The sequence below is a fragment of the Pteropus vampyrus genome, unplaced genomic scaffold (assembly GCF_000151845.1).
Source record: "Pteropus vampyrus isolate Shadow unplaced genomic scaffold, Pvam_2.0 Scaffold256, whole genome shotgun sequence".
NCBI lineage: Eukaryota > Metazoa > Chordata > Mammalia > Chiroptera > Pteropodidae > Pteropus > Pteropus vampyrus.
This window is the reverse complement of record NW_011889037.1, coordinates 197646-225357: the sequence shown is the minus strand read 5'-3', so window position 1 is coordinate 225357 and position 27712 is coordinate 197646. Positions and strand designations below refer to the sequence as shown.

At 63.3% G+C, this 27712-nt stretch overlaps 3 protein-coding genes across 11 annotated transcripts; 1 reads left to right on the top strand and 2 right to left on the bottom strand.

Moving 5' to 3' along the window:
- Nucleotides 1-3314: 3314 nt before the first annotated feature.
- Nucleotides 3315-17605, bottom strand: CYHR1 (cysteine and histidine rich 1). Of its 3 annotated transcripts, none has more exons than XM_011374829.2 (5): nt 15682-16319; nt 15358-15510; nt 6189-6427; nt 5506-5717; nt 3315-4040 (listed from the first exon to the last, which is right to left on the bottom strand). In XM_011374829.2, exons 1-5 carry the CDS (start codon nt 15772-15774, stop codon nt 3649-3651), a joined length of 1089 nt encoding a protein of 362 aa, XP_011373131.1. In that variant the 5' UTR covers nt 15775-16319; the 3' UTR covers nt 3315-3648. The 3 variants fall into 3 exon arrangements, with proteins under 3 accessions (XP_011373131.1, XP_023376099.1, XP_011373130.1); XM_023520331.1 differs by lacking the exons at nt 15358-15510; nt 15682-16319 and adding exons at nt 13722-13856; nt 13911-14012; XM_011374828.2 differs by lacking the exons at nt 3315-4040; nt 5506-5717; nt 6189-6427 and adding an exon at nt 17515-17605 and having other exon boundaries at nt 14735-15510; nt 15682-16277.
- On the top strand, nt 16770-23872 carry KIFC2 (kinesin family member C2). Of its 5 annotated transcripts, none has more exons than XM_011374835.2 (18): nt 16770-17033; nt 17272-17356; nt 17539-17690; nt 17773-17911; nt 18077-18201; nt 18280-18345; nt 18432-18560; nt 18930-19007; nt 19119-19233; nt 19308-19417; nt 19848-19956; nt 20066-20223; nt 21728-21832; nt 21914-22035; nt 22140-22263; nt 22382-22511; nt 22599-22855; nt 22932-23114. In XM_011374835.2, exons 1-18 carry the CDS (start codon nt 16935-16937, stop codon nt 22962-22964), a joined length of 2136 nt encoding a protein of 711 aa, XP_011373137.1. In that variant the 5' UTR covers nt 16770-16934; the 3' UTR covers nt 22965-23114. The 5 variants fall into 5 exon arrangements, with proteins under 5 accessions (XP_011373137.1, XP_011373135.1, XP_011373134.1 ...); XM_011374833.2 differs by having other exon boundaries at nt 16772-17033; nt 21728-21797; nt 21939-22035; nt 22948-23872; XM_011374832.2 differs by having other exon boundaries at nt 16773-17033; nt 19170-19233; nt 22948-23872.
- On the bottom strand, nt 23475-27674 carry FOXH1 (forkhead box H1). 3 transcript variants are annotated; one of them, XM_011374838.2, is made up of 4 exons: nt 27419-27674; nt 25311-26009; nt 24902-25006; nt 23475-24798 (listed from the first exon to the last, which is right to left on the bottom strand). In XM_011374838.2, the coding sequence occupies exons 2-4, from the start codon at nt 25482-25484 to the stop codon at nt 24004-24006; spliced, it is 1074 nt and encodes a 357-aa protein (XP_011373140.1). In that variant the 5' UTR covers nt 25485-26009; nt 27419-27674; the 3' UTR covers nt 23475-24003. The 3 variants fall into 3 exon arrangements, with proteins under 3 accessions (XP_011373140.1, XP_023376098.1, XP_023376097.1); XM_023520330.1 differs by having other exon boundaries at nt 27591-27660; XM_023520329.1 differs by lacking the exon at nt 27419-27674 and having other exon boundaries at nt 25311-26217.
- Nucleotides 27675-27712: the final 38 nt, after the last annotated feature.

Genomic DNA, 27712 nt, shown 5'->3' with positions numbered 1-27712 from the left:
CGGGAAGAGCCTCCCCGCCACCCGAGGCATCCTGGGAGCTGTAGTCCGGCTGGCGCGGGGTCGGAAGCGCGGCGGAAGGTGGTTTCCTCCCGGGGCTCTTGGGGCGGCCCCGCAGCGACCCTTGGGAGTAGGGGCTCCGGGGCTCCCGTGTGTTCTGACCTCTCACCACGTAACGCGCTCACAGGTGCGACTTTTCCTGGCGAGCGCAGCGCCCCCGTGTGACAGGAGGTGAGGGCCCGTGATCACACGCGCTGGGCACCTGGGCACGTTCACTGGGTCCCGCGAGCCCCCGGTGTGGCCGCACTGCCGTCGCGTTTGGGGACTCAAACCCTGTGCTGCCGGGGAGGGGCATGCACTCCCAAATGGCCGGAGCCAGGCGCGCCGCCTGAGTCCCCGGAGACTGGGCGCCTGTTACACCTGCAGAGCCGTCCTGCGCTGGCAGGGAAAGGCAGTGCGCCCCGGCGCGAGCGCGGAGACCGGACGGCCCCCGCGAGGTCTGGCGCACCGAGGCCCCGGGCCTCGGAATGCCTGCCCTGTCCCCCACCGCTTTAGGAACCCAACTGTCGCACTCTTGGGGCTCTCAGTCCCCGCTACACAGCACGTGCTGAGAGCCAGGCCCCCGCCTGGCTTCCCCAGAGTCCCAGAGGAGCCCCGAGGGAGGAATAGGGGATGGACGCGTTTATTTTCTATGGAACTTGAAACAGACCCAATGGGGTAAAATCCTCGGCTAGTGGACGGACGGCAAGGCCTGCTGGGACGGAGTGAAGTGGAGGGCAGATGAGTCCTTTATCCAAGGAAGGCCGCCCAGAGTCTTTGCCGAGGCCACAGAGATGGGGGTGGGGGCAAAGCCAAGCCTGAGGAGCTGCAGGAGGCTGGAAGTGGGACTCGGTGGCCCTTCTCAAGAGTGCCCCCAGTGAGGCTCGGGTGTGGGAACAGGCTGGTAAGGGTGAGGGTAGATGTGGAAGCAAGGCCACCACAGCAGTCCAGCTTGGCTGAACAGGCTGAGGGCGCCTCCCCAGAGCCTCCTGAAGGACATGATTGGACTCCCCTGCAGCGCCAGCGTCCTCAGTCCTGGGGGCCCGATTCCCCTTCAGAGTGGACCTGATTTCTCTGCCTGTTTCCCCACTGATCAGACAGGGCTGTGTATATGAGGTGGTGCTGAGCAGGACCTGGAGGCCTGGAGTGGGGAGGCTGGCACAGCCCAGGGAAGCCCATCCATGAGGCTGTCTTCTCGTAAGGAAACAGGCAAAAACATGGCTTGGAATTTTTTTAAGCTATAGTTACATACAGAAAATACGCAAAGAGAACACAGACCACAAAAGCAACATGTAAGTCATTTCCGACAGTGATAAAAACACTTTTCACTCTGCTTTTAAAAAAATTATTTTTATTTTGTAAAGGTCTCACTTTGGGTGAACTGAGAACGTGGTGCTCACAGGGGACGAGAAGGGGAACAGGAGAGGGGCTGGCTTGGCCTGTGCCTGCTAGCCTGCCCCCACGTCTTCAGGGGCTGCCCCTCCCCCCACCGCAGGGCAGGGTGCCAAGACGGCAAGGTCCGGGAGACAGCCCCAGGGACCCTTCCTATCAACATGGATGGATGTCCCCCAGTAAATTGGTGACCCCCAGGGAGGTGCCACAAAGTTTGTGGCACCAGCCCTTGGCAGCAGCTGAGATACTACAATTTCCCAGGGTGCCTGACGGCCCCAGGCTATAAGGTGACAACCATCACAGCATGGGGGCTGTGATGGGATGCATTAACAGCCGTCTTGGGCACCCCAGATACACATACCCTTGGCTGCAGGAAGTAGTGGGCTGTACCCCTGGCATGTAGCTGACACGTACCTCAAGAGCCCAGCCCCACCCATCCACCCGCTCACGCAAGGTGGGTGACATACCTTCACCTGCACACAGAAAACTGTCGTCCACCCTGCCCCAGCCCGGGAAAGCCACCAGGGGCTTCCCTCTGCAGACAGCCTTTCATGCACACACCCAAACACAGGCAAGCAGGGCAAGCCTGCACCAACCTGGGCTCCGCTCACAACACCCTCACTTGGAAGTCCAGGAACTCTATAGAGAAACGTAGAGATGCAGTGACACACACAGCGAGACCTGACACGCATATACCTGTCACTCTCCGTGCCCACCAGGCAGGGGCCAGCCCGAGGGCAGTGGGCCCTCACACCAGGGTGTGCCCAAGTGCAGAGCACTGTGGGGGCTGGGGTGGGTTCTTTCTCTGAAGAGGGCAGGAAACCGAACACCTCACACCACCTGGTCCCCTCAGTGGCCAGGCCATCGGCCTTGCAGGAGGGGACCCTGAAGAGCCCCATGCACTGGGCTTGGAGCAGGAAGCCAAACTGGCTTCTTAGGGGAACTTGGGGAGCCGCCCTGGCGGGAGGACTGACACCAGGTCTCAGCCCAGAGGCTGGCCAGACCCGCAGCTGCGCTGCCCACTGAGCCCTGCATGGCGATGGGTCCTGCGTGCAGGGAAGGGTGGCGGGGGCTGCTCCAAGGCACAGGGTGGCCTGGCCAGGGGTGAAGGAAACGGTTCTTTGGTATTGAAGAAACAAAAAGCTATTGCATTAGAGCTGCGTCTCCTACGCGGAGCAGGACAGCTCTCCAGTAGCTCCAAGGGCCCAGGAGTGCACGCTGCAGCCGCGGGGCCGGGCTGGAGGGTGGGGGACAGCTCTCCAACACCTGCGAGGGCCCGACCACCCCGAGGTGCACACACGGGGCATGTGCACTGCAGCCCTGGAACCTTGGGGTCCTGGGGCTTTGGGGGGCAGCCAAGTCAAAGCTGGGAAGAGACTGCCTCTCAGGCAAAAAACCACGCTGCCCAGGCGCTGACCTTCACGGTAGACCCCTGGATTGAGGGCCAACAAGCTGGTCCGTGAGAGCAGCTCAGTGATCGACCCCCTCAGACCCTCAGCTGCCTCACCAGCCAGGGCTCCCAGAGCTTTCCTCACTTCCCGGCCAGGCTCTATATAGAAAAGAGATTCTCTCTGGCTAAATGTGCATGACTTACAGAGTAGCCTGCAAAGAGTTTCTCGTTTTTTCCTGGGAAGAGAATTTCACCCTGCATTCCGAAACATCCGCTGAGCCCTGTGGAGTCCTGGCCCCCTGTGGTGGTTGGCGGCTACGCCGAGGCTGCCGGGAGACCCCGACCCTGCCTACTCCCCTGCCCAGGCTCGAGATGGAGGGGACAGCATCGCCAAGTGTCCTGGGCAGCCCCTGGAAGTGCAGTGACAGGGACGGGCTGGCTCCGACCCCCAGGCCAAACCAAAGCTCCCGCGCTGTGCCTCGAACAAACCAGAAAGTAGGAAACAAGGTGCCTTTTTAATCGCAATCAAATATGCCGTCTGATGTCAGTGCCCCGAGCCCGGCCCAGGAGCCGCTTCGCCGAGTGGTGGGGGCCCGGCAGGTCCCCTGCGCTGCGCCTTGCCCTGCCCCAGGCCGTGGGCTCCTCTGCAGGGTCCCAGCCTCCAGTGACTTGGGCAGGGAGGTTGGGCGGGGGGCGTGGCGGTGGGCGCTCACAGCTGCGCGCACACATGCAGACTGCCCCAGTGTCACCGTGTCCCTCCGCCTCTGTCAAGCTGGTAGGGCGGCACTGCGGGGCCGCTGCTGGGGGGCTGTGGGCAGCACGGCGGCCGCCTACTTCTGTATCTGGAACAGGAAGAGCCGCAGGTTGATGTTCTTGGCGGCCAGCAGCTTGTTGCACTCCACGGAGTCGACGATGGGCAGCGGCACGTAGTCCGTCTCATTGCTGTCGTTGGTGAAGACGAAGTGGTAGATGACGGGGCTGATCTTCACATCATCGTACGGGCCCTTGAGCAGCAGGAAGGAACACTCCAGGGGCGCCGTGACCTTGCTCTTGAGGAGCAGCTGGAAGGAGAGGGTGCGCTTGCACGAGAGGTTGGGGTTGCGCTCTGAGTCGTTCACACGTGCCTTCAAGACCCACGTCTGGCTCAGCACCGTGAACCGCGGCGTCTCGTAGTACAGGCGTGTGATGAAGTCATCCGTGCGGTACGGCCGGAACTGGACCTCTGTGGAGACAGACAGGCCGGGAGGGGCCGGCAGTCAGTGTGGGCTGGGCTGGGGGGCCTTCCGGCCAGCTGAGGACATAGGCTCAGCTGGGGGGGAAGGCAGCTTCCCAGAAGGACACGAGCTCTCCTTGTCACGAGGCAAACCAAACGTGACTATGGCAAATGGCGGGCGGCGCACATGCGTTCTGGGGAAAGTGACACACATCAGCTGTGGGGGTCCAGAGGCTGCCACCCGCCGGACCCCACCTGGCCCTTGCCCACCCGCCCCAGGGGCTGGGTAAGCAGACACACAGACAGGATGCAGTTCTGAGAACAAGCACGCTTTATTGGTTCCGATACAGAGCCTCCAGAAAGCCGGCGGAGGCGGCTGCATGGTGCTCGGGCCTCCAGGACCGGAGTCAGGGTGCGGGCTCGCCGATGCAGCCTGGCCGTCAGTCGGTGGGCAGCTGCCGTCACATAGTCCTCTCAGCACAGCCCGGGCCACAGCCAGCTTGTCCCTCCACGAAGGCGGCCAGTCCTTCCTGCGTGTGTGGGGCTCCCTGCCCCGCCACTGCCCAAGTCCTGACGCCTCGGCCAGGCCTGGCCTTTTTGTGCTGTGGCGCCCACCAGGGAGACTGAGGCTGCGGCTGACCAGGGAGCATGGCCTTCTGCTGCTGAGGCTCCCAGGCTCTCAGCCTCTCCGACCCGTGCAGGCCCACACTGAGCCAGGTCCAGTCCAGGCAGCACGGTGCAACTGGCTGCCATGACTGCCCTTGATGCTCTCAGCTGGCCACCTGGCAGGGGCTGGGCAGTCGAGGGCTGGAGCCTCCCTGAGCAGCCCCAGCATCAGCAGGCACTCCTTGCTGTTCTTTGGATCTAGACCGGGCTCTGGCATGGCCCCTGCTCTCCGCACGTCCGAAGGCACTGTCGGTGGCCAGGGGAGCCTGTGAGATCCAGCGGGCCAGCTGCGGTCCAGCCTGCCTGTCCCTGGGTGTCCGCTCCCAGCTCTGCCTTTCGAGCTGGGCGCCCTCTGCTTGTTCTGCAGCCCTGCCCTGAGCCTCTTCTGGCCTCAGGAGGCCGGTGGCCCCCACAGTGACCGCAGGCAGGACCCAACGTGATAAGTGTTCTTCTGGCCCCCAGCTCCCGGGCCCCCTGAGACACCCACCTTCTGGTTAGACCCCAGAATGTCCCAAGTCTGTGCAGCCCCACACAGTGAGGACACCACCTTGTCGCTGGGGTGGGGAGGACAGGTGGGAGGGGCTCCGTGTGAGCCATGCAGGCGCCCCTGGGATCCTGCCCTGGCCCCTCCCCTGCTCAGCCTCTGGTCCATCTTCTCCCCTGAGGTGCCCCCCCCCCATTCACCAGCTCTTCTAGAGCCCAGCCATCCGGTGTGGCCTGCGCCCACTGCCCAGAGCCTGGGCTCCCCAGGCTCCCAGCCGCTAGCCCCCCACCTGTACAGCATGCAACAGGCAGCGGGGCACCTCACCTGTGTAGCCGATCTTCTCGAAGCTGAGCAGGCTGAAGATGCTGTTGTACAACTGCATCTCCTTGCGGTGGCTCTGGTCCATCTCGTCCAGGATCTCCATCAGCTCGTTGCCCGTCTTGGTCGGGTGGGCGCACGCGGCCTCGTGCACTGTCAGCTCATGGAAGGGGCCATGCCACGGGCAGCCGATGCGCTTGTACTTGCACTGAGTCACCCTGGGGAGGTGAGCACCACAGTCAAGGCCTGAGTCCCACGGGCCTTTGTTTAGCTGTGCTCACGCATGAGCCCCTCCCTCAAGGACATAATCAGCGTGTGCCAGGCCCCAGGAAGAGAAGGCGCCATGCAAGCTGTGGGCGCATCGGCCACTGATACCCACTGCTGTGGGTTGTTTCTTCTGCTGGGTAGTGGTGGCTGCCAACCACGGTCCTGGCCTCGGCAAAGCCTGATCCAGGAGTAGCATGGGGGCCTGGGCAGGGGTGCCAGTGCAGCCTCACACCAACCGCCTCGAGGTCCTGAACTGGCCACACTTGCCTGGGACCGGGGATGTCGAGGACGGCCTCTAAGAGACTATCACACAGCCCCAGGTGCAGACCCAAGCCCCCACCCCGTGTCGGGCCCCAAGGCCCGGTAATGAGGCCCAGCCAGAGAAGCCCACAGGAGGGGTGGCCCCCGGGCCCGATGGTCACCTGTCCTGGCACTCCTCTTTCTGGTGCCTCTCCAGAAGGGAGCGGGGAAACGGGCGCAGGCAGAAGCCGCACTCGGAGGGCAGCTCGCTCACGGCCTTCTCCACGGCCAGGTTGCGGCAGCAGAGGCTCTTGCTGATCTCACAGCGGCAGTTGGGGCACGTGGCCTGCTCCTCCTTCAGCCGGGCATCTGCTAGTAGGTGGATAAAACAGCCAGCGCACATCAAGTGACCGTTAGTGCACTGTGAAGAAGCAGAGGGAGACGGAGCTCACAGACCTGCGGGACGCGCACGCCCGTGCTGCCCGCCAGCTCCAGCCAGGCCAGGCCAGGCCATCGCGAGGGGTTCGTGCCGCAGGAGGGACTACGATGAGGCGGCGTGGCGTGCTGGCGCTTAGCACACACAGGGCCGCTGCTCAGGAGAGACAGGCTTCCCAGTAGCACCTACGGCAGCCGCTGGGCCTCTGGGGAGGCAGGTGTCGCCAGGTGGCCCCCGCTAGCTGACAGAGGTTCCGGCTCTTCACTGAGGCAGGCCCGCTGGAGCGACTGACCACACTGGGGCTTGGAGCCGGGCCTTTTCCCATCCCGGGGGTCAGGGACTGTCCTGAGTCCCCTGCAGGCCCCGAGTTCAGGCTACCCACAGAAACGTGGACTTGTGGCCCAGCACAGTAACAGCATGTGGCCAGCGGCTGTTGAGGGGGCAGCAGACAGTACTCCCCATGCCGAGGCAGTCATGCCCTCTCCTGGCCTTCAGAAGGGCCGCTCGTGCTGGTGGCAGGGGACTTGGTTCACATTGACCCCCCAGCCTGGCCCCTGGCCTCTCCCCTCTGGATCTCCTTGGCCAGCACAGGTGAAAAGGCAGCTGCCACCCACCCGGTGACAGTGGTTAGCTGCAGGGGCCTTCCCCAGACCTGGTTGTAGAGTGTGGCAGTGGGGCAGCCAAGCTGGCCTGGGACAGGGGCACGTAGGCGGTGCATGCCTGGGGGAGGTGCAGGGCACAGCAGGCAGACACGTGGGCGAGTTGGCTCAGTAAGACCTGGGCCCTCCCTTTCTGAACCTCAAGACCTGAGGGCCAGACATTGCCGTCAGCAGCTCGCCCCTCGCAGTGGGGGACCCTGCACGTTGCCAGCCCAACTCCTCTCTGGGGTCCTTCACTGGTTCCACACACACCCCCCCCAGCACCCACCTGGTGCTATGAAGTGGGATACCCAGCAGACTGTGGGCCTGGCTGCCATGTAGGGGGAGGGGAGACCCAGGCAAGGGGCACGGTTGTCCTGGTGGTCTCAGAGCCTGGGAACACCGGGGCAGTGTGGGGACCTTGGGCTGGGCTCTGTGCTGCGGGCTGCCGAGGCCTAACTGGGTCTCCATTTGCAGAGACCCCTCTGGCTGGCCAAGGGTGAGCGGGCAGGCAGCAGCTGGCCTGGGCGTGCCAGCCATGACAAAGCTCCAGAAAGCCACTTGGCCACAGGCTTCCCTTGGGGTCCAGGACCCTTTAGAGAAGGAGGGTCACAGGCCACTGCCAGGCCACACCCACACACGTAGGTCCCCTGCTGGAAGTTGAGTGGGCTCTTAGCAGCCACGGGCTGGGCTGAGGGTCCAGGGAGGGATAAGGAGTAACAGTGGGCAGGGCCGGGGACAGAGGCCTCGCTCACATGTGCACACCCCAGGTAACCTGCACCCACACCTCAACTCCTCAGTCAGGTCAGAAACTAAGGTGTGTAAGATGAGGAAGGGGAGCCGGCTGGGCTCAGGCTTGTAGGACAGGGCCTGGCAGGGGCCGGCCAGCACTAGCTCTGGACACACGGCTGGTTGGGATGAGTGAGGCCTGCCCATGGGAGAAGCAGGCTAGAAAAGTAGTCTGTCCTGTCTACCCGCCAGGGCTCAGCAGAGGAGCCAGAGAAGCAGTGAGCAGGGGGGAGGGTGGGGGACCCCCTGGGAGGCGCAGACCAGGGGCTCTTCCCACAGCCCCACCAGGCCCTAGCCTTGGGGGCGGGGGAGGGGAGGGTGGTCGGCTGCTGCTTCCAGGGAGCCAGAGGGAAGCAGCACAGGCCACCAGCCACTTACCGCAGGAGGGACTGCAGGCCAAGCCACATGGCGCCACGCCCACTGAGGGCCATCAGGACACCAACCCCCTCCCTGGACTGGGGCCCCACACCGCAGGGGCAAAAAGACAGCATGCTCCTGGGTCTCATCACCTGGCTTCTCTTCTGTCTCTGGGTGGCCCAGCCAGAGTGTGGGCCTCAGTATGACACTCAAGATGGAATCCTGGGACCTCCTGAGGGACACTCAAGGCTGCCAAGTGTGTGACTGCTTATCTCCCAGCACTGCCCAACCTGCACCCCAACCCCGCAGGCCTCTCCTTGGGTCATGGGGGCCCGGCCACAGGAACACCTGTGCCCCTGAGCCGGTCCGTGCCCCTTCTTCCCAGAGCCTCCAGACTCTGCAGACTCAAGTGGTGCGGCAGCCCCTGGGAGAGGCAGGCCCACTGCCCATCCTCTACAGCTCAGCTCTAGTCAGCAAGATGCCCCAAGTGCTGCTGGCCTGGCCAAGGGACAAGGTGCCATCCACATGCAGCCAGCCCCTTTCCCGCTATCCAAAGGATGCTCTCTAGTGGGCAGCCGGTGGCTGGCCCAGACCCGGCGACACCCAACCCAGGCAGTCTGTCCGTAGCAAGGCAGTTGCCATGCTCCAGACCCCACCTCACCAGCAAGACCCCAGGTCTACACACAGGCCAGGCCACAGCGTCACGCAGACCTGGCCCCTGCAGCAGCTGGGATGGACCACGTCTGCCCCAGAAGCTGGGCTCTAGAGGGCTGAGAGTGCTGGCCACACGCCCACCCCTGGATGGACAGCATCAGCCAGGCAGGGCCAGGCCCCCTGGGTCTTGGGCGCTCCGAGCAGCAGCTCCCGCAGCGCTCAGGCCAGGCTGCCTGGGGGCCGGGAGTGGGGCCCACGACCCAGGATGACGTCGCAGGGCTGCAGATCAGCAGCAGCATGAACTTGGGCCAGTCACTTCCCTCTCTGGGCCTCGCTTTCCTCGGGCACAAAAGGCAATGAGGACAGGACTGGCCTCGTCACGTACAGAGGAGGTGGGAGGACATGGGTGGCAGTATCACTCGGGCCCCAACACATAGTGGGCACAGAACAAACACCCACCACAGTGGTCACCACACAATGGGGCCTGGCCAGCCCCTCACGAGTCCCCCACCTGAGAGGCCTCAGAAGGGACTCCAGGACAGGCCTGTGATTTCAGCAGCCCTCCTTTGTCCCTGGGCCCCCACCCCCAGGACATTACCCAGCAGCCTCTCCCTCTGCCTGGCCACATGCAGCTCTCAGGGACAGCTTCTCCCTGGGCTATGGGGGCCGAATGGATCGTACGGACTCATGAGGAGCCCTGATCCCCAGGCCTTGGGCTGGAAACAGGTCTTAGACGTGTCTCCCAACTTCCGGAAACCACACCGTGGTCAAGAGGCTAGGAGTGCATGGTCCCCTCAAACCGTGGCCCCTACATGACACCCCACTCTAGAACAGGCTGTGCCACCCTCCAGAGCATAGCTAAGTGCCACCCGGCCCAGCTGGAGGGCCGCCCACCCCCACGGTAGGCCTGAGGCCTCCTCCTCCTTAGTCAAGGGGCTGGGAGGGACCACGCAGCCTCTGAGGCGCGCAGCTGTTCCGGGTAGAGCTGTGACTCCAAGCACCCACGGCACTTCAGTGCGGAGCCGGGGCAGGTGGCCCTGAGGTCAGGCTGCCCAGAGAGCGAGGACGAGGTGGAAGCCCGTCAGGCTTCACTCAGAACCCAAGTGCTGTCTGGGTAACACGTGCGGAACGGCCAGCGCAAGAAACTTGACCCCAGGGTCTGGGACCCTCCTCTCTGCCCTGACTTTGGGCACCATACAGGTGATTGCCAAAGCTCTTCTACCTTCCTCACCTCAAAGCATGAGCCAGCCACAGCCGGGAGTGGCCAGGGAGCTGGGGAGCAGACCCCGACCCTAGGGAGCGCAGGCCCACCAGCACTGCTGATACAGCACTTGGAGAGCGCGCGCAGTGCTGGGCATGCTGACAAGGCCTATGCCCATGCTGGTCAGAGCTTGGGGAGACAGGGCCACCCCTGCCTCCTGGGCCTTTCGCTGACGTTAAGTGCCAATCAGGTAGCAGTCCCCTAGGGCCAGGGCCTGAGCTGAGTCCTGACAGAGACAGGAGGGCACAGGGGTGGAAGGCACAGCAGGATGCACCCAGCACCCCCACAGGGCACAGTGGCAAGGACCCCATGCTGTCATAACCAGGGCCTGAGTCCAGAGCAGCGGGGAGGGATGGACATCCTATAGCTTGGGGACACTGCCTCAGCAGGGCCTATGAGGAAGAGCAAGAGAGGGCACCCAGGTGGAGAGGGCACAGCAGCTGCGGCCAGAGGAGCAGGGCCCAGGTCTGCGGCCGGGAGTGGGCGGCACAGGGGCCAGAAGGCCAGCAGGGCCACGCTCAGAGGCTCCGCTGGCTGAGAACCAGTGAGGGGTGGGGGAGCTGCGCGGCCCCTCCCTTCAGGCGCCAGTCTACTTGGGGCCTCGGCTGGCACCAGCCCGGTCAGGACCAAGTGGAGAGCACACTGGGCCTCATGTAAAGAAGGCAAGGAAGCCCGGAGGGAGGGCAGGGTCGGGCTACGGCTGCGATGCTCCAGGCGGCACCGAGGCTTTTTGCCCCAGAGAGGGCACTCCCTCAGTAGAGAGGCTGGGTGACATTGCTGTGACCACAGGGCGGCATTGAGAGCTGCACACGCTGCCGGTTGCCTGCTCCTGCGTGAGTGTCCCTGTTGCTCCACCTGGGTGCTTCCCCCAGCGCCTGCCTGGGACTCCAGGAGGTGGTCGTACACCTTGTCAGGCCAGTCACCAAGGCCACACCTAACACCCAAATGAAGAACATAATAGCCAGTACCCGCTGTGCCTGCTCTGGCCCTGACCTGGCCTGACGCAGGCTACAGTGACAGCCATTTGCGTGAGTCGGAAGCCAGAGCAGGTTTCCCAGCACAGGTGTACAGCACTATCAGCCAGGGCCTGAGTCCAGAGCAGGTGGATGAGCCCACCCGGTCAGCCCGTGTCTGCTGAGGCGAGTTCTTGCCACCACCAAGGCCTCCCCGCTGAAATGGAGGTGGGGTCTGGTGGCCAGGGGGCGAGCTCTTCAGTGAGCGTGCACCCAGCCCACTGCACCCCCATGGAGTCACTCCCATGGCACCAGGGCTGGACACAGCCCACCTGGACCAGCATGACACAGCTCAACTAGGAAGACCGGCGGAAGTGGAGGGGCCAAGTCAAGGCCAACAGGTGACGGCGGCAATGGGCTTCGACCAGGGACATGAAGAAGGCTCTGTGCCCACCCGTTTCGGGGCAGCATGTGGAACCTATGCTGTCATAACCAGGTCCTTCTGGAAGCAAACCCAGCTCTAGTGTCGACCAGGCATTAGCCCTTTCTGAGCCCCATCCTCAACGTCCCCACCCAGGGTCGCTGTGGGGCTGAAGAGGGACGTGGCGTGGGCAGCAAGCCGCCGAGAAGCCTTCCCTCCTTCCCCTGCCCCTCTCGGGCCCCTCCTACCCTGGCCTCATGCTCACGTGCCCCCAGCCCATGGCAGCCATTCCAGCGGCCACAATGAGTTCTGACCCACGACCGGGCTGGTCAGCACTCCCTGAGCCAGGGCCCTTCCACTGACCACAGGGCCCAGAACTTTCTCAGGCCTCCAGGGATGGGAGGGAGCCACTCCTCACTGAGGCCCAGGTGTCACTGGTGGGAATGGGCTATGGAGGGGTCCAGCGCCAGAGCCCGCAGCTCAGTGGCACACCTCCCCTGGCTCCACAACGCGTTCCCAGGTAAGCCGCTGAGCAGAGCCCGCTGAGCGGAGCCCGCTGGGCTGCGGGGAGGGCCGTGGTAGGGCTGTCCTAATGCCCTCACTCGCCGGCACAGCTGCCCAGCTGCCCGCTCCTGGCAGGACAGAGCTCAGCACCCAAGGCAGTGTGGGCCAGTTTGAACCAGCCAGGCTTAGAGGCCTGGTCACCAGCTCTGGCCAGAGGCTGAGTGGACCAGGAGCTAGCACCATGTGGCCTGTCCTCATGCCAGGTCCAGCTCCAGCCCACTTGCCAGAGGGGAAAGTGAGCAGATCTCTGAATTCCTCTGGAAGCCCCTACCATTGGCTTGGCTTCCTGGGTTGTCACTCGAAGCCCTAAGAAGAGTTCTCCCACCTGGAAGGATCGAAAGGTCCTGGGCAAGGAACAAGGGGCCGGAGAGACGACAAGTCCTGAGGAACACCCCAAGGCTGAGTGATGAGAAGCATGACTCAGGGGCACTGGGCCAGGAGCTGCCCAAAGGCCAGCAGGGTGGGCTGAGAGCCAGTGCCTTCTCCCCAAAGAACTCTGCTCACTTCCCCACCAAAGCCTTTTCTCTCCGCTCTCCAACACCCGGGCACACAGGAGTCCTCGTGGCACAGCAGTAAGGATTTGGAGATCCACAGGGTGGAGAAATTTGCAACCCAGACTAGCCCTACACCGCTTCCTACAAGAATAGCCTTCACCCATGGCCCCCCAGTTTGAGTAGAGGCAGGGGAACGAGGCCCCAGCAGCCACGTCCAGTTTCTGTGAGTGCAAAGGAAAGTAGCCAGAAACCTGCCTCATTCTTTAAAAGGACTCTGGAGGAACAGGGTACAGAGATAAGGGGTTGAGGTGGACAGAGACAAAGAAGAAGGTAGGACACTAATTCTGGGGCCAGAATATAGTCCCTGCCGCTACTTGGTGCCAGTGAAAGACCCACCTGGGCCAGGTAACCTGTCTAACGGCCCTGAGTTGGTTAAGGACTCGGACCAGCAACGATGCTGGATTCACACTGGAGGAGGTGGGCAGACCTGGAGTGCTGACAACTTAGAACGCCTGGTGAGGGTGAGGCAGGGTGGGGTGGGAGCCTGGCCCCAGGGCAGAGCAGTCCAGAAGCACAGGGTGAGACTGGGACTCGAAGGGACCCAGACTGTAGGCTTGACGCAGATGGTTCCTCCAGACCAGGAATGAAGGGGAAAGATGGGGAGGGCAAAGAGGCGATCCTCTCCCTTCTCCAAGACTCTTCCAGAAAGTGAGGCAAAGAGGATTCTTCCTCTCGGGTGGGAGGAGGGGTGCAGGAGGGGTGTGAGGACAAAGATTGGGGAGTAACTGCTTAGAAAACAGAGAAGGACCTCTTGAAGGAAGAGGGAAGACAGGGAGCTCGGAAACGAGTGGAGCAAGCCCTAAGAGGGAGGGGCGCGGGGGCATCTGTCTCCAGCTTTCTCTGGGGTCAGCTTGAGAAGGTGGGCTGGGGAGTGCCAAGAGAGGGCAAGGGGAGCTGAAAAGAAGCATCTACCTGGGAGACAGACTCGGACCGGGAAATAAGGGGAGTCCGAGCAAGAAAGCAGGGGTTCAGAACAGGAAATAAAGGCCTGAGAAGAGGAGGAGCTTCTGAGCAGGCGCCGAATCCCGACCGCTGGGCCCCGGGGCTCGGCCGGCCGGGCCAGGTCGGGGTCGGGCCCGCGGCCCTACCTGGTACACGGAGGCCTTGGGCAAGTCCAGGCAGACGGTGCAGCACAGCACCGAGTACAGCCGCTCCTCCAGCTTCCCGCTGCCCGCCGCCGCCGCCGCCTCCGCCGCCGCCGCCGCCGCCGCCGCCCCCTGGTCCTCCCGGTCACGTGACGCGCGCAGGGCCAATGGCAGCCCCTCCCAGGGGTGGACGGCGCGGCGGCCCGAGCCAATGGGCGCACGAGCCCCCGCCCCTGCAGAAAGTGGGTAGGCAGGGGGCGGGGGCCCAGGGCGACCCATGGAGGGCGCGCCGGGGATTGGCTTCGCGCTTCCGGCGGGTTCTAGGCGAGGTCCACACACCGGGGGTTGCTGGGGCTTGAGAACAGCCCTGGACCCTCACGTCGGGGTGTACTTGCCCCTTTGACCCCCTAACACTCGAGCTTGCGTGCGCGGGGCTCTGGCTTGGCTCACCGGAGCGAGACCCCCCCCCCCGCCACCCCCCTCCTTGTGCGGGACCAGATGTGCTAATACAGGACGGAAGCGCAGAGACCCGCCCCGCGCCCCGCCCCCGAGAGAGCACTCTGGACCTCGAATCTAACGCATTGCTCTGCCCAATCCTGTGGTAGGAAGGTGAAGAGGGGCCCACCCAGGAAAGTGAGGGACTTAGTAAATCAGGATTTGCTTTACACAGGCTGGAGGACAAACAGGTAGACGTCGAGTCAGCAGTGGGAGGGGATGGTGTTTCTGGGAACAGCTGTGGTACAGCCCTCTGGTCCCTACTTCAGCAAGCAGCCCGTGAAGGTCACTGCCCCAGAGGGCCACCTGTCAGACCATGCAGGTATATTCAGAACTCCACCATGTCCCAGGAGAGCAAGGGTCCAGGACTATGTCTTCTCAGTCCAGGGACCAGCAGGAGGCCAGACTGGGTAAGGTTCCAGATGCTTCCAGCGCATCCCTTCCCTTTGCTTGGGGAAACCAGCTGCTGACCTGGCAGCCTTAGGAAGCTCAATCCCTCTCAAGAATGGGCAGATTCCATATTCCTGCTGAATCCCTAAAGTTTATTGGAGACCAAGCTTTTCTCTGGATCTACAACCATGGCCTGCCCAGAATCCAGCCCCAAAGTGTGCCTAGCTATTATCTTCTTCATTGTTGTCTAGGCAGGTCCCCACCTTCCACTAGAGGAAGGGCAGACTCTGCCCTTGACCAATCATCCTGCAGCAAATCCACTTCAGAAGAGTTTATCCCTAGAGAAAGAGGACCCAGGAGTAGACCCATGGGAGGGGAGGTGGTAGCCAGGCCAGATGCCCTGCCTTGTTATCACCGACCGTCACTCCCACTGCAAGCGCTGTGTGTGCAAGGCCCGACGGTAGGCCCAACTGCCTGCAGCCAGGGCCCAGCGACAGACGTCCTCTTTGGGCAGCAGGAGCAGTCTGTCCTCCTCCAGCCGGCTCAGGAGACCTGCAGCACCCAGCATCGCGCCCCCCCACATTCCATACGTGTTGGTCGTGAAAACGGCCACAATGAGGATGGTCACTGCCACCACCAGCACCACCGCCTGACCAGCCACAGATCGGCCCTCAGAGTCAAGGTGGTCACCAGCCACTGCTAGCATCATGCCTCCTCCCAGGAGCAGGTTGGCAGAGGAGCGGTCCCCATTCACCCAGTGGAAATCGAAGGCCAGAAGGGGCAGGCCTATGACAGTGGCCACCCAGTCTCCAGCAAGACAGTCTTCACCTGTGCCCAGCCCTCGGGTCAGCATGGTGGCAGCAGCCAAGGCCTGGAGCAGGAAGCCAGCAGCAGCACCTCGACTTGCCTGTCAACAGAGGGAGGGGAAGAAATGTGGGAAAAAGAGACCAGAACTTTCCTTTAAGAAGGAAAGGGTCTAGAGGTCTCATGGAAGCCTAGTACCCAGATTCACCTACTACCTGGCTAGATCCTTGGGTTGGGAAATGGGATAGGTCCCACCCAGACCCTGTGTACTCACCTGGGCAGTGCTCACGGCTGCATGCAGAGACACCGCTCCCAGCGCCATGTGGGACAGCACCATGCTCCACTCACTCCACGGCTTGGGTGCCATGGTACCTCCCGCAGTAGTGAGTTTGAGTAGACGAGAAGGGTCTCCTCAATTTTGGAGAATGAAAGAAAGAAGAAGCCGCGACCCGGAGCCCTAAGGGCGGCTCTCCAGGTCTCCCAGTTTCGAGAGACCCATTTCTAAATGTTGAGATGGGTTCATCCGAAACTTTCCGGAGCTCTGAAGCCACTGGATACAACTGTGGGGAAGAAAAACCTAATTTGGCGGGGAAAAGAAAAAGCGGTGGGGGGCCTGAGTAGGCGTGAGCCCTGGGGTCCCGGAACCCAAGTGGGGGCACCGGGCCTGCTGGAAAGGGGCGTGGAGCGCGCGTAGGCCCGCTCGGCCTGTTCCGTGGTCGGGGAGGCGTCGTCTTCGGAACCCGGCCCGGAAGAAGCGATGGCTCTCTTCAGTGGCAGCCCAGCCACGCGGCCCCAAAGCAGCAGCGAGCGGGAGACCGCAGCTCGCCTCCGGCGCGGGAACTCGCGGCCGCCGTTCCTTCCGCGCCCGTCCTGTGGAGGACCAGCACAAACAAACGAGATGAGCGAAGGCTAGAGTGGCCGAGGGCGGGGCCAGGGCGGGGCCTAGGCTAAGGGGGCGTTCTAGAAGGGCGAGCCGGGCCGAGGGGGCGGGACCTGGGAGGAGGGGCTTCTGTACGACTGTAGCCGTGCCGTGGGGGTCTGTGGTGAGAGGCGGGATTGTGAGGGGAGGGGCCTGAGGAAGGGGCTGTGAAGGGAGGGGTTCTGGGAGGAGCTGTGAGAGGCCGGGCAGAAAGAGGAAGGGGCACGGCTGCGACGTGAAGGGTGAGGCTGTAAAATGAGGGGAGGTAGAACGCTCGAGACCTGACAGTTCTAAGGGCGAGAGCCGTGGGGGCTCCGCGGAAGGCTGGGAGGAATTCCGAGAAAAGGGTGTTCGGGCGCCGTAGACGATCTCAGCCCGAGGTCTCCGAGAAGCGGGGGTGGAGGCACGGGACAGGCGCCCGGGTGCGGCCCGGGGACACCTGTCTCTGCTATCTCTATCCTCCGGCGCGCGCCCTCCGCCCGCAGGAGCTGGGCCGCGGGGGCGGATGCCCCGAGCATGCGCACCGGCTCTGCTGCGGGCGGGCGCCGAGTCCGGGTGCGGGAACCCGGGGCGGCGCGAAGCTGGGCCGACTGCCGCCCCGCGTGCCCATGTACGCCTTCTACTCTCTGCTCATCTACATCTTCTACAGCCTCTTCCGCAGGGATGGCGGGGCCGCGGCGGCCGCCGACCCCAGGGACCCCGCCCAGGTGAGCGGGGGCGGACGCTGCGCTGCCGGCGACCCCCTTCCGGAGAGAGGGTTGTGAAGGCCCGCGCAGCGTAGGTTTCCGAGGCGCTGACGCTGTGGAGGGGGCCCGTACCGCGGACCCCGTCCCTGGTGTTGAAAGCAGAGACCTCAACCCCAAACCCTTTGGCCTAGTTCCCAGAGGGAGGGAGGCCCCTAGGCTGCACGGCCTCTCCTCAGAGGCTTTCCTGCTCCTTCCCTAGAGTGCTCGCTGCAAGACGGGGGGTCGCCGGCGCGCCCCTGACCAGTCCGCCGCGGAACTGTGGACTGAGTTGACCGGCTTGGTTGGTAGGTGCTGTCATGCATCGGGAGCTCTGCGTCCCGGGGACCATGAGGGAACCCCGCCGTCCGAGACTGGGGGAGGTGTCCGTGACCTCACTGCAAGGGAGGGGCCTGGCAGGTGCCATCTGGTGGTCTACCCTCAGCACTTGCCCCAACACGCCTACCTTTTCCACTACCTGGCCTCACAGGCTGCTCTGAGTCTGAGGATGGGTCGGGACGCGGAGCGGAGGGCGGCGCGGCCGAGGTCTCCCTGGAAGAGGCTCTTGTGCGTCTTGCGGAGTTTCTCTCCGTCCAGCTGGGGGCGGAAGAGAGCTGCGAGTACCCTCTGGATCTGAGCAAGGTGAGTCGGGCTCAGAGTCCTGGCTCCCACATCCCTGTCCCCGCTCCAACCCCCTACATTCTGATTCTTATCTCCTTCGCAGCCTGGTGATGTTCCCCCGCTGTTGACCATGACTGGTCAGCTCTTGGCCCTCTTGGCGTGGATTCGGATCCCAAGGGGGAGGCAGGCCCCGCCCCAGGGAATTCAGCCAGCCTCGGGTGCGCAGGCCCCCACTCCAGCTGGTGCGTGAGAAGTAGTGAGTTGAAAAGGGAGTGTAGAGGGAGTGAAGCCCACCAGAACCTGAGCGGCCTGTATGCAAGGTCCCAAGCCCCACCCTGCTCTTGAGGTGCCCCCCCACTTCAGGTCGGAGAGTTCAGTCAGTCCTAACTGAGTCTGCCCCACCCCAGGACCCACATCCCTAGAAGAAAGCCCTTCCCTTTCACTGAGAGGCGAGGCCCAGGGGCAGCAGCCGCCCCAATTGGAGGAGGACCAGAGGGCTTGGCAGCGGCTGGAGCAGCTCATCCTTGGGCAGGTGAGGGGCCCAGGAGGTACAGGGAGTGGAGGTGGGGTGGAAGGAGGTGCTCCATTCTGTACCCCTTTCCATTCCCAGCTGGAAGAGCTGAGGCAGCAGCTTGAACTGCAGGAGTTGGAGCTGGGCCGACTGCGCCTGGGAGTGGTAAGGCTACCAGTTGGGGCTCAAGGAGGGGACAGGAGAGAGACCAGGTCTTTGAGATGACCCCAGAGAGCTTCCCTCTTCTCCAGGGGGCGACAGACTCCGAGAAGAGGGTTCAGCGTCTAACCCTGGAGAATGAGGCCTTGAAACAGAGCCTGACCCTCACTCAGGACCTCTTGAGGCACTGGGGTCCCAGCCCCCCTGCCAGGGCTCCCCAGGTATTCTGCTCCTTGGCTATCACCGTCCCTACAGTCTGGGGCTCCCACAACACTGCCTAGGCTCCCTCGGGATCTCCTGCTCGCTGGGACAGAGGCTGGGGCCAGGACTGTGGCCAAGCCCTGGGAGGGTCTGTGTAAGGCAGCCCCATCAGGAATACTGGTGCCTATGAGAGAACGCATCCCCCCCTCCCCCCATGGTTCCTCCCTGTGACTGGCCCCAGGAGAGCAAGGGACTTAGGGAAAGAGCTGGGCATGGATTCCTGATGAGCTGCACCTGATTTCCATATCTGTGGAAGGGGACTGCTACAGTGCCCCTCCCCGAGGTCCCTCTGGGGTCCATACCTCACGTGGTCCCTGCCCCTCCTGTAGGAGGAGGCAGAGGCACTGGTGGCGCTCCAGGGCCAGCTTCAAGAGGCCCAGGACACCACAGAAGCTCTCCGAGTCCAGGTGGGCACTGGGCCCAGGGGCTGGGAAGACGGAGGCACTGGGAGGGGGGCGTCTGAGGCGGGGCCTGGTAAGTGCCTGTGTCCTCAGTGATGGGTGGGGTGGGTGGGGCAGCTGGGGGTGCAGGAGGTGCAGCTGCAGGGCCTTCGGGGGGCCCTCCGGCAGCTCCAGCAGGAAACTGAGCAGAACTGCCGAAGGGAGCTGCGGCAGGTGCACGGGCAGCTGGCAGGTAAGACCTGGGGCTGGGGGCTTCCGGGGAGGCCACGGGGTTTGGCGTGCCCTCACAACACCCTGCCCCACCAGGACTTCGGGCACACATGGCCAGCCTGCGTCGGGGCTGTGGGGACCTCCGAGGCCTGGTCAGCACCTTTACCCAGAGCTGTCAGGGTTCACTGAGCGAGGCCCGGGGCCAGGTCAGGACCCCTGCTCCCTCTGGCGCATGCTCTCTGGGCAATCCAGTCACTCCCCTTCCCTTCCCAGCTGCAGGGAGTTGCCTGCTGCAATGGAGGCTCTAGGCTCCGGAACTGGGAAAATTTCTGTGACCCGGGCTGGGATTTTACTTCTGGGTCTCGTTCTTTGTCCTGTGTAAACTGGGGTGACAGTGACTTTTTCAGGCCTGTTAAGAGCCCAGAGAAGACATGGTGTCCTTGCCCACAGTCCTCTGGATTCTTGGTCCCCATCCTTGGCCCAATGAATGATGCCCCCAGGGCCCAAAGCTGCCAACAATTGTGGGTTACTACAGCTGGTGGCCATGTGGTGGCTGCATATTGCCCTCCGCACCCTACCCCGCCCCAGCTCCTTGGCTGTCCATCCAGTACTTTCTTCATATCCCTGCTCCCCCAGGTATCCTGGGCCCTGGGGGCACTGTCAGCCAGTGGGGCTGGAACGCAGCTCCCCCAGGAGCAGCAGGGGTCCCCAAGTGGATGCCCAGGGCGGCTGCTGGAGCTCAAGGGTATGGCTGGCTTGGGGAGCGCAGGGTGGTGTGGGCAGGCCTGGGGAAGGGGGCCCTCTCCTTGCTTCTGGGCCCGGCAGGCAGTCTACTGACCTGATCGCCACCCCAGGAAATATCCGTGTGCTGTGTCGGCTGAGGCCAGGGACACCCTCCAGCCTGGTGAGCTCGGAGCCCGGCCCGGGCGGCACTGTCACCACCTGCTATCGAGGGCACCAGCACCGCTTCCGCCTGGACTGGGTCTTTCCTCCAGATGCTAGCCAGGAGGAGGTGATGCTCTACCCTTATAGCTGTGTTGATCGTCTCTTGGAGTTCCTGGGACCCCCAGGGCTCTGGTCCCCTTCCGTGTCCTGGCTAAATTCCAGTAAGGAGGGAAGAGGAGGTCTGGGAGGCAGGTCTGGCAGTGGAGCTGGGCACCTCCTTTCCTTCCAGGGCTTTCCCTTTGTCCCCTCACCAAGCTCTGCAGGCCCAGGGGAAACATCTGCTGGCTTAGACAGGAAGGTTAACACTTCCACAAATAATTTTTCGCTGGGAAACTGGGAAAACGAACCTGTCTGAGGTGACGATCGCTGCTCAGGCAGAGCTGGCCGTGGAGCGCGGCTGGGGTGCTGCTGTGGTGGGGAGAGCTGGGACCTCCTTCGCCCCAGCTTCACTGGCTGCCCACTCACAGCCTGCTGTCTACAGTCGGCCAGCTGGGAGGGCAGGCGCCCCCTCCCTTGCTTGGTGGCAGAGGGGGTGCTGGAGCAGACCCCCCCTACTGTCCAACCCAGCCCCCCACCACCCTGTTTCGCACTCGCTCTGTGACACACAGACTTTGCCACAAGAGCTGCCATAGCTCAGGAAACAGGCGCATACCTGGGAGGGGCCAGGTATCGGGCAGAGCCGGCAGACTCAGAGCCCTGCTGGCCTCAAGGGACCATGGTGTGATGATCACCCGGTGGGTGGCCAGGGGTCCCCCCAAACTCTGCGGCACCACAGCTGTTCTCCACCGTGTACTACCCTGGGGCCACAGCCCTGGACAGGGCCCCCCATTCTACATGTCTGAGTAAAGGAGCCTGAGGGAGGCATTTACCACGCAGCCCCGCACATGAGTCTCGTATCTCTGCGATGGCACCGGTCATCCCCAGTGCTTCCTTCCAGTTATGGAATCTTAGTGACTTCGTTAGCAATTTTGCCCTCACTTCATGCACAAGTGACAGCCCACTCAGTCACTACCCACCTTCTGGGCATGGAAGCTGGCCATGTCATTGCTCTAAAGGCCGCTGTTGGTGTCCAGTTGCCAACAAGACACAAGCCCCAGACCCCTCTCCCTCTCAGCAGCCTCCCTGCACCCTTCCAGGGCCCACGTTCCAGCAATCCTGGGGGCCACCGTCCCCCACACCCTCCGCACAGGGCCTTTCTGGGCTCATCCCTTTGACACAGGGTGCTCTTCAACCTTCATGACAGATGTCACTGTGGTGCTCACCACACATGCATGGAAAAATGACTTGCCTCCAGTCATACCCTGGGGTTTGAACCTGGCAGTCTGGGCTCTTGACTGCTGCTCCCCTGGGCCCCAAGTGGTCCCGTCAGGACTCCAATACTGGCCATCGCCTGCTCCCACTTCCTGTCGTACTCCTCTTCTTTGCCTGGCAAATTCTTGCACATGCTACCATCTCCAGGGAGCCTTCTCTGCCTTCCAGCGAGCTCCCCCAGAGCCATCCTCCCAGGGGAATCAGCTTGACTCACACTTTGCCCAGGCCCGGGGCTCAGGAGCCTCCCCCCATATCCCTAGGTCTTCAGGGAGCTGGAGCCCACTGTGCTGTCCTGTCTCCGAGGCTACAGTGTCTGCATTTTCACCTATGGTCAGACGGGGACCGGGAAGACCTACAGCATGGAGGTGGGAAGGTGGGGCTCTGGGTGGCTCCTGGGTCCAGGGACTGGGATGTGAGCCCGATGTGGCACCCCACACCGTCCCCAGGGCCCACCTGAGGACCCTGGCATAGCTCCTAGGGCACTGCAGTCACTGTTCCGGGAGATGAGGACAGGAGGGCAGCACCGTGTGACGCTCAGCATGGTGGAGATCTACAACGAGGCTGTCAGGTCAGGGCTGTGCCAGGGCTGCCTCCTGCCAGCCCTCTCTGGCCCCTGGCCCTTCCACCCCCTCCCCCAAGAACCGGGAACCAAGCCTTCCCCTTTCTCACCAGGGACCTCCTAGCCCCAGGGCCTCCCGAGCGTCTGGCTGTGAGGCAGGGCCCAGCAAGCCAGGGAGGAATCCAGGTGGCTGGCCTCACCTACTGGGACGTGCCCAACCTGGAGACGCTGCACCAGGTAAGGCTGCCCAGTGGGCCGTGCATTCCTCCAAGGCCCCGCCCCGTGCTTGCGCCCGCGGGTGTGAACCCTGGGACAGCGCCTTGCAGCAGGACAGCCTTGTGGCCGCACCCTCCAGATGCTGAGCTTGGGGAGGAGCAACCGGGCTACCGCCGCCACCGCCATGAACCAGCACAGCTCGCGCTCACACGCACTGGTCACGCTGACGCTGCGCGCGGCGTCCCCTCTGCGCGGCTCAGGCACCGCAGGTACCACGGCCTGCGCCATGCCCTGCAGGGGGCCTCGCCACGCGGGAGACTGGCGCCCCCTCCACGTGGGTTCGCTCGCCCCTGCAGGCACGCTGCACCTGGTGGACCTGGCTGGATCCGAGCGTGCCTGGAAGGCGGGGGCGGTCTGCTCGGCGCGGGGAGACCCTGACAGCGCCCAGCGTCTGCGGGAGGCCCGGACCATCAACCGCTCGCTGCTGGCACTGGGAGGCGTAATGGCCGCGCTGCGAGCCCGCCGACCACACGTGCCCTTCCGCGATTCGCAGCTCACGCGCCTGCTGCAGCCCGCGCTCGGCCCTGGCGCCACCGCGGTGCTACTGCTGCAGGTGAGCGCCGCGGCGGGGGCGGGGCCCGGGAGGGTGTTTTGCATGCCAGGCACCACCCACTCGCGCGGTCCACCAGCACCACTTCCCCGCAGATCTCCACGCGGCCTGAGGACCTCGGCGAGACCGTGTGCTCACTCAAGTTCGCCGAGCGAGTGGGCCAAGTGGAGTTGGGGCCGGCCCAGCGCCGTAGGGCCCCGCGTTCCGGGACGCCCTCCTCCCTCAGCACCGATACACCACTCACCGGGACCCCCTGCACCCCGACACCGTCCCCAGGCAGCCCGCCAAGCCCCGGCCCTGACAGCGGCTCCAGCTCGGCCCTCGCCCCGCCAGAGGACCTGCCCTCTTAGTCCTGCCCAAGGAATCTGGGGTGGCGCCTCTGCCGGCAGAGGCAGCAAAATCCTTGAACACCCACAACCTCTTTGACCTCTGGGGCTCATTGCCCGCCCCGCTACCCCCACACACACTGCGAGGAAGAGCGCTCCGCCAGGGGGAACAATTGCCTGCCCCCTGGGCCAGGCCCTCGGCTCTCTCCTTATCACCATTTGCTGTTATCACAGCACAGCAGGGGATCCCAGAGCTGCCCAGTCACCACCCCCGCCACCAAAAATCAGACTTGGCATTAAAATGTCGTCCGTTCCTTTACTGTACTCTTCCCCACTACCACCACCGAACCAGGTATGGTACTCGTTCCCTATGCCCTTTCCCCAAAAAGGTGCTACCTCCTTCCGAGACAGCTGAGGGAGGCTCGGACTTCTGGCTGGAGCAGCCATGGTTTTCCCTCCCCCAGCCCAGAGCCAGGGGAGGGGAGGTGACAGATGGTGATGGATGGATGGGTAGACAGAGGGCCAGAGAAGGTGGGACCAGGAAGGGGACAGGAAGGGCTACTCTAAGTGGAGCCTGCTCCTCCCAGCCTTGCCTCCAGGGTAGGAGAGGCATGACTGACCCTCAGGGCCAGGGTGGTGCCCACCTGGACAGCAGCCCTTTGTGGGGTAGGCTAATAAACGTTGCGGACTCTCAGCATGGCTGGTGCCTGGTGTTTCAAGGGTGCTGTGGCCACAGACACCTCTTGGTCCTCTTGGCCTTGGTTCTCCCTCAACAAACTCATGGTGACAGGAGAGGGTGGGAGAGGAAAGTGGCCTGTGTCCTCCTCACAAGCTGTACCAGGAGAGGAGCCAGCCTGGGGTGGGAGCAGTCAGTTCCCGGGGGTGGCTAACCCACACATCATAGATGCTCTTGTTGGGTGGCACGCCCTGGAAGAGGGCATCCAGATCCCAGAGCAGTCCTGGGGGGCTGTGGGTTTCAGGGGCCATCCCCCAGTAGGCTGGGCTGGCTGAGGGTGGGCACTGGGGGCAGGAGGTGGGTGGTAGTGGGGCCAAAGGCATTACCACATTGGGGGTATAGATGGGCAAGTAGGAGGTGGGTAGCTGCCCCCAAAGTGAGGCCCCATGACCCCCACTGGATAGTCCTCCAGGGTCTGGGGTACCCTGCAGTAAGTGGAGGGGCCAGGCTCTGGGCTCAGGGGAGAGAGGTGAAGGCCTGCTGGATCCCCCCTGAGAAGTCTCCCCCTCTGCTCTCATGGTCCCGGGGAGAGGGCAGAGGGGCCACAGAGGCCTCTCAGAGGGCAGGGGCGGTGTGGACACCACCTCGTCCTTACTTGTCAAGGAACCCACCCGGCCTGGACTGCTCTGTGGTGTGCCCTCCACTGGATCCCCCAGCAGAGACTTTATGCTGAAGCCTTCGCTGGGCGGCCTGGGCGGTCGGTAGGGCCGGCCATGCAGCACATAGGGGCTCAGGTCCTTGGCGAAGGCCCCTCGTGCTCCCCTGCTTTGCCAGCGCCGGCATAGGGCCGTGTTCTGCAGCCGCAGCGCCTCGGCGGGAATTAGGCTCACGTCGACAGCCCAGAAGTTGCCCTTGGCCTTGGGCTTCGTAGGATCCTTGGGCACCTGGTTGCGGGGGCAAACTTAGTGGGGCCGCGAACCTGGATACTCGGAATTTCCGCCCCCGCCCCCGGCTCCAGCTCCGGCTCCGACCCTCGCCCAGCCCCACCTTGCGGAAGCATCGGTTGGAGGAGAGGTTGTGGCGGATGGAGTCCTTCCAGCCCTCGTAGTCGTCCCTGAAGAAGGGGAACACGGCCTGGACCTGACGGATGATCTGAAACCACAGGGAGGCCGGCAGGCACCGTGAGCCTGGGCGCGGATGGGGGCAGCGCCGCCCCTCCCCCACAGCCGGGCTCGGTGCGCGCCTGCCTGCTCCCCCAATACCTCTGAGCCCGAAGGAGAAGAGGGCTACCGGGAAGGGTCCTGCATGAGTACCTCCGCTCTGTCCCGGGGTGCCCAGGCCAGGACCGGCCGTACTGGCATAGATATAGCTGGGTAGGGCCAGGTGGGGGTGAGGCCGGAACCTGAGCCTGGGAATAGGTGGGGGACGGGTCTGGGGGAAGGTCTGATCCTCTCACCTGGGCCAGCTTCAGCCTGCGGGAAGGTGCAGCCTGGATCACCAGGGCGATCATGGCCAAGTAGGTGTACGGGGGCTTGTCATGCCGCAGGTATCTCTTTTTCCTCCTCTTGGGTGGCTGGGAGGGCGAGTCTGCCCCCGGGAGCACCAGGCGCGGGGTGCTGCAGGGCCCCATTAAGTGGAGGCCCTCAACGTGGGCAAGCGGCCTGGCCCAGTGGAGGGCGCAGGGCAATGGGGCAGTGTGATGAGGCAGGGCCAGGGCCAGGGCCTGAGGCCGGGTGGGGGCAGGCGGGCCGGGCCCTTTATCATTCGGATGGAAGGGGGAGGGGAGGCAAAGGGAGGGTGGAATACAGCAGTGGGGGAGGGGAGCATGCAGAGGGCTGCCACAATTAGCAGGTTTCGGTTAATCTGGAAGGGAGGGGCAGGGAAGATTCCAGTGGGGGTTGCAGGCGGCCACCCAGGCCTCATTTCTCACCCCTGGGCTGCCTTCGGCACCCCCTACAAGCTGGAAGGAAAAGCCCCTGGAAGGAGCCCATGACCCACAGTTACTTTATCAGTCTGTCTGGGCTCAGTCGTAGACTCCCATTTAACAGACTGGAAAGTGATTTGTACTAGCCAAGCTGCCAAGGATGGGTGGGGCCTACTCAGAGTTCAAGGCCAAGCAGCTAGAAAGATCTGAGTGGTGCTCTGGGAGGGCTTCCTGGAGGAAAATTCAGGAACAAAGGAGGTACAGTTGACTCAAGCGATTTCCCCAGGGGCTGCTGCAGGGCCTCTGTGAGTTCCCCAGGCCCCGGAGGCCACCTTCCTCCCCTCTTGGTGTCTATCATCAGTGGTTCCTGGGAGCTGACTGCCCTGATTATTTAACTGTGCACCTAACTAACTGGCCCTGGGTGAACTGGACCTGCGGACTTCTTGGAAGCAGGCTTGCCTCCCTTCTCCCCTTTTGGTCCCCTGGGCCCAGATGCTCTGGGGGTTCCCCCGAGGAGGCGGCCTCTCATTCCTCAGGGGCACTCAGGCAGTGCCCCCAGGAGAGCCTTCAAGGACCACCTGGCTCCACCCTGGGTGGAAGAGAGTGCAGGTGTTGTGTGGGTACACAGGAAGGGCTCACCAGGCAGCCACAGGGCTCTGTGGCTTAGTCTAGAAGGAGGAAGGTGTTCCTCAGACTGGTGGAGGCTGGCCTAAGTGGATGGGGACACTCTAGGAGAGGGAGTGGAGGCTCAGGTAGGGGAAGCCTGAGGGTCCAGCACCCTGTGCTTGGGCCTGCTCACAGCCTCTGAGGGCTTTAGCAGGGATGGGACCTGACCCTAAGGTGTGGTCCTAGAAAAAATGTGTCTGGCAGCTGCCCAGAGACTTACCAGTCCTCCTAACTCCCAGACCCTCTTCTGTCCCCTCACCTCCTCCCTGGCTATCTGGTCTGTGGCTCTGCTCCTCAAGTCACTCAGCGCCTGTGCTCTGTACCCTGCTTGGAAGCCCAGGTACTCCCCCGTATATACCAGGCAAGGGGAATCAGGCCCAGGCACTTGCAGTGGTGGGTGGTGTTGGTACCAGGGCCCCCTGACCTGAGGGAGGTCGGGGGAGCAGAGACACACTTTATATCGCTTTACTCCAAGAATTCAGCTTTTCTCGTGCAGCCCCCTTCCCCCATTTTTTCCTTAAAGAGCTGAAAATCTGCAGCACACAGTGGGTGTCCAGCTCATGCTGAGGCACCCACGAAAGCGATGAATGATGGATGCACTGGAGGAGGAAGCGTGGGGCGGAGATGGATACCACGCTGTTCCCTCCACTATCTCCAACTCTCCCTTGGACGTCACCTGGTTTCCTCTGAACTCCTGTCACCTGCTCAACTCTTTTCCATTCCTAGGGCTCTGGTTGAAGGGGTTCTTGTGTCTCACCAGGCTGTCACTACCTATGGCCTCCTAGCTCCGTTCTGTCAGCAAAGAGGTCTCTTTCTCCTACATGTCTTAAGTCACCCCTTCTCCCACACTGGCCTTCCCTTGCTTCCGGATAAAGCCCAGCTCCTTGGTTTGGCGTTCAAGACTCCTTGTGTGTGACTACTCATCTCTGACCACACTCCCCCAACCCCCACTCTCAGCCCTACTAAACCATCACCTCAACTGCTTCCCATTGCTCCAGGGCACTGGGTCCTTCCACCTTTGCGCATGCTGTTCCCTCGGCCCGGGCTGCCTCTGCTTTGTCGGGTGAACGCCCGCCCTTCCTTAATGTCCAGCACAGATGACCGCCCTCCTGGGAGCCATTTGACTACTTGCCCTTCCCGCCCCACCTGCGCCCCTTCCACGCCAAGGACGTCCCTTCCACAGCGAGGTTCGCAAGGTACGGCAGTCGCTCTGTGCAGGCCCCGCCCCCGGACCGCGCGATCCCGCCCCCGGCTCCCACCGGGCGCCG

What these genes read in the sequence shown, in the direction of transcription:
- FOXH1 (XM_011374838.2), bottom strand. Translation starts at nt 25,484, where the DNA reads ATGGGGCCCTGCAGCACCCCGCGCCTGGTGCTCCCGGGGGCAGACTCG. An exon ending in GCAGGCTGAAGCTGGCCCAG is followed by an intron (nt 25,007 to 25,310) that starts GTGAGAGGATCA and finishes CTGTGGTTTCAG; the next exon opens with ATCATCCGTCAGGTCCAGGC. An exon ending in CCAACCGATGCTTCCGCAAG is followed by an intron (nt 24,799 to 24,901) that starts GTGGGGCTGGGC and finishes CCCCGCAACCAG; the next exon opens with GTGCCCAAGGATCCTACGAA.
- KIFC2 (XM_011374830.2), top strand. Translation starts at nt 16,935, where the DNA reads ATGTACGCCTTCTACTCTCTGCTCATCTACATCTTCTACAGCCTCTTC. An exon ending in ACCCCAGGGACCCCGCCCAG is followed by an intron (nt 17,034 to 17,271) that starts GTGAGCGGGGGC and finishes CTCCTTCCCTAG; the next exon opens with AGTGCTCGCTGCAAGACGGG. An exon ending in ACCTGGAGACGCTGCACCAG is followed by an intron (nt 22,264 to 22,381) that starts GTAAGGCTGCCC and finishes CGCACCCTCCAG; the next exon opens with ATGCTGAGCTTGGGGAGGAG.
- CYHR1 (XM_011374829.2), bottom strand. Translation starts at nt 15,774, where the DNA reads ATGGCACCCAAGCCGTGGAGTGAGTGGAGCATGGTGCTGTCCCACATG. An exon ending in TGGCCTTCGATTTCCACTGG is followed by an intron (nt 6,428 to 15,357) that starts GTGAATGGGGAC and finishes GCTTCTTCACAG; the next exon opens with TGCACTAACGGTCACTTGAT. An exon ending in AAAGAGGAGTGCCAGGACAG is followed by an intron (nt 5,718 to 6,188) that starts GTGACCATCGGG and finishes TCACCTCCCCAG; the next exon opens with GGTGACTCAGTGCAAGTACA.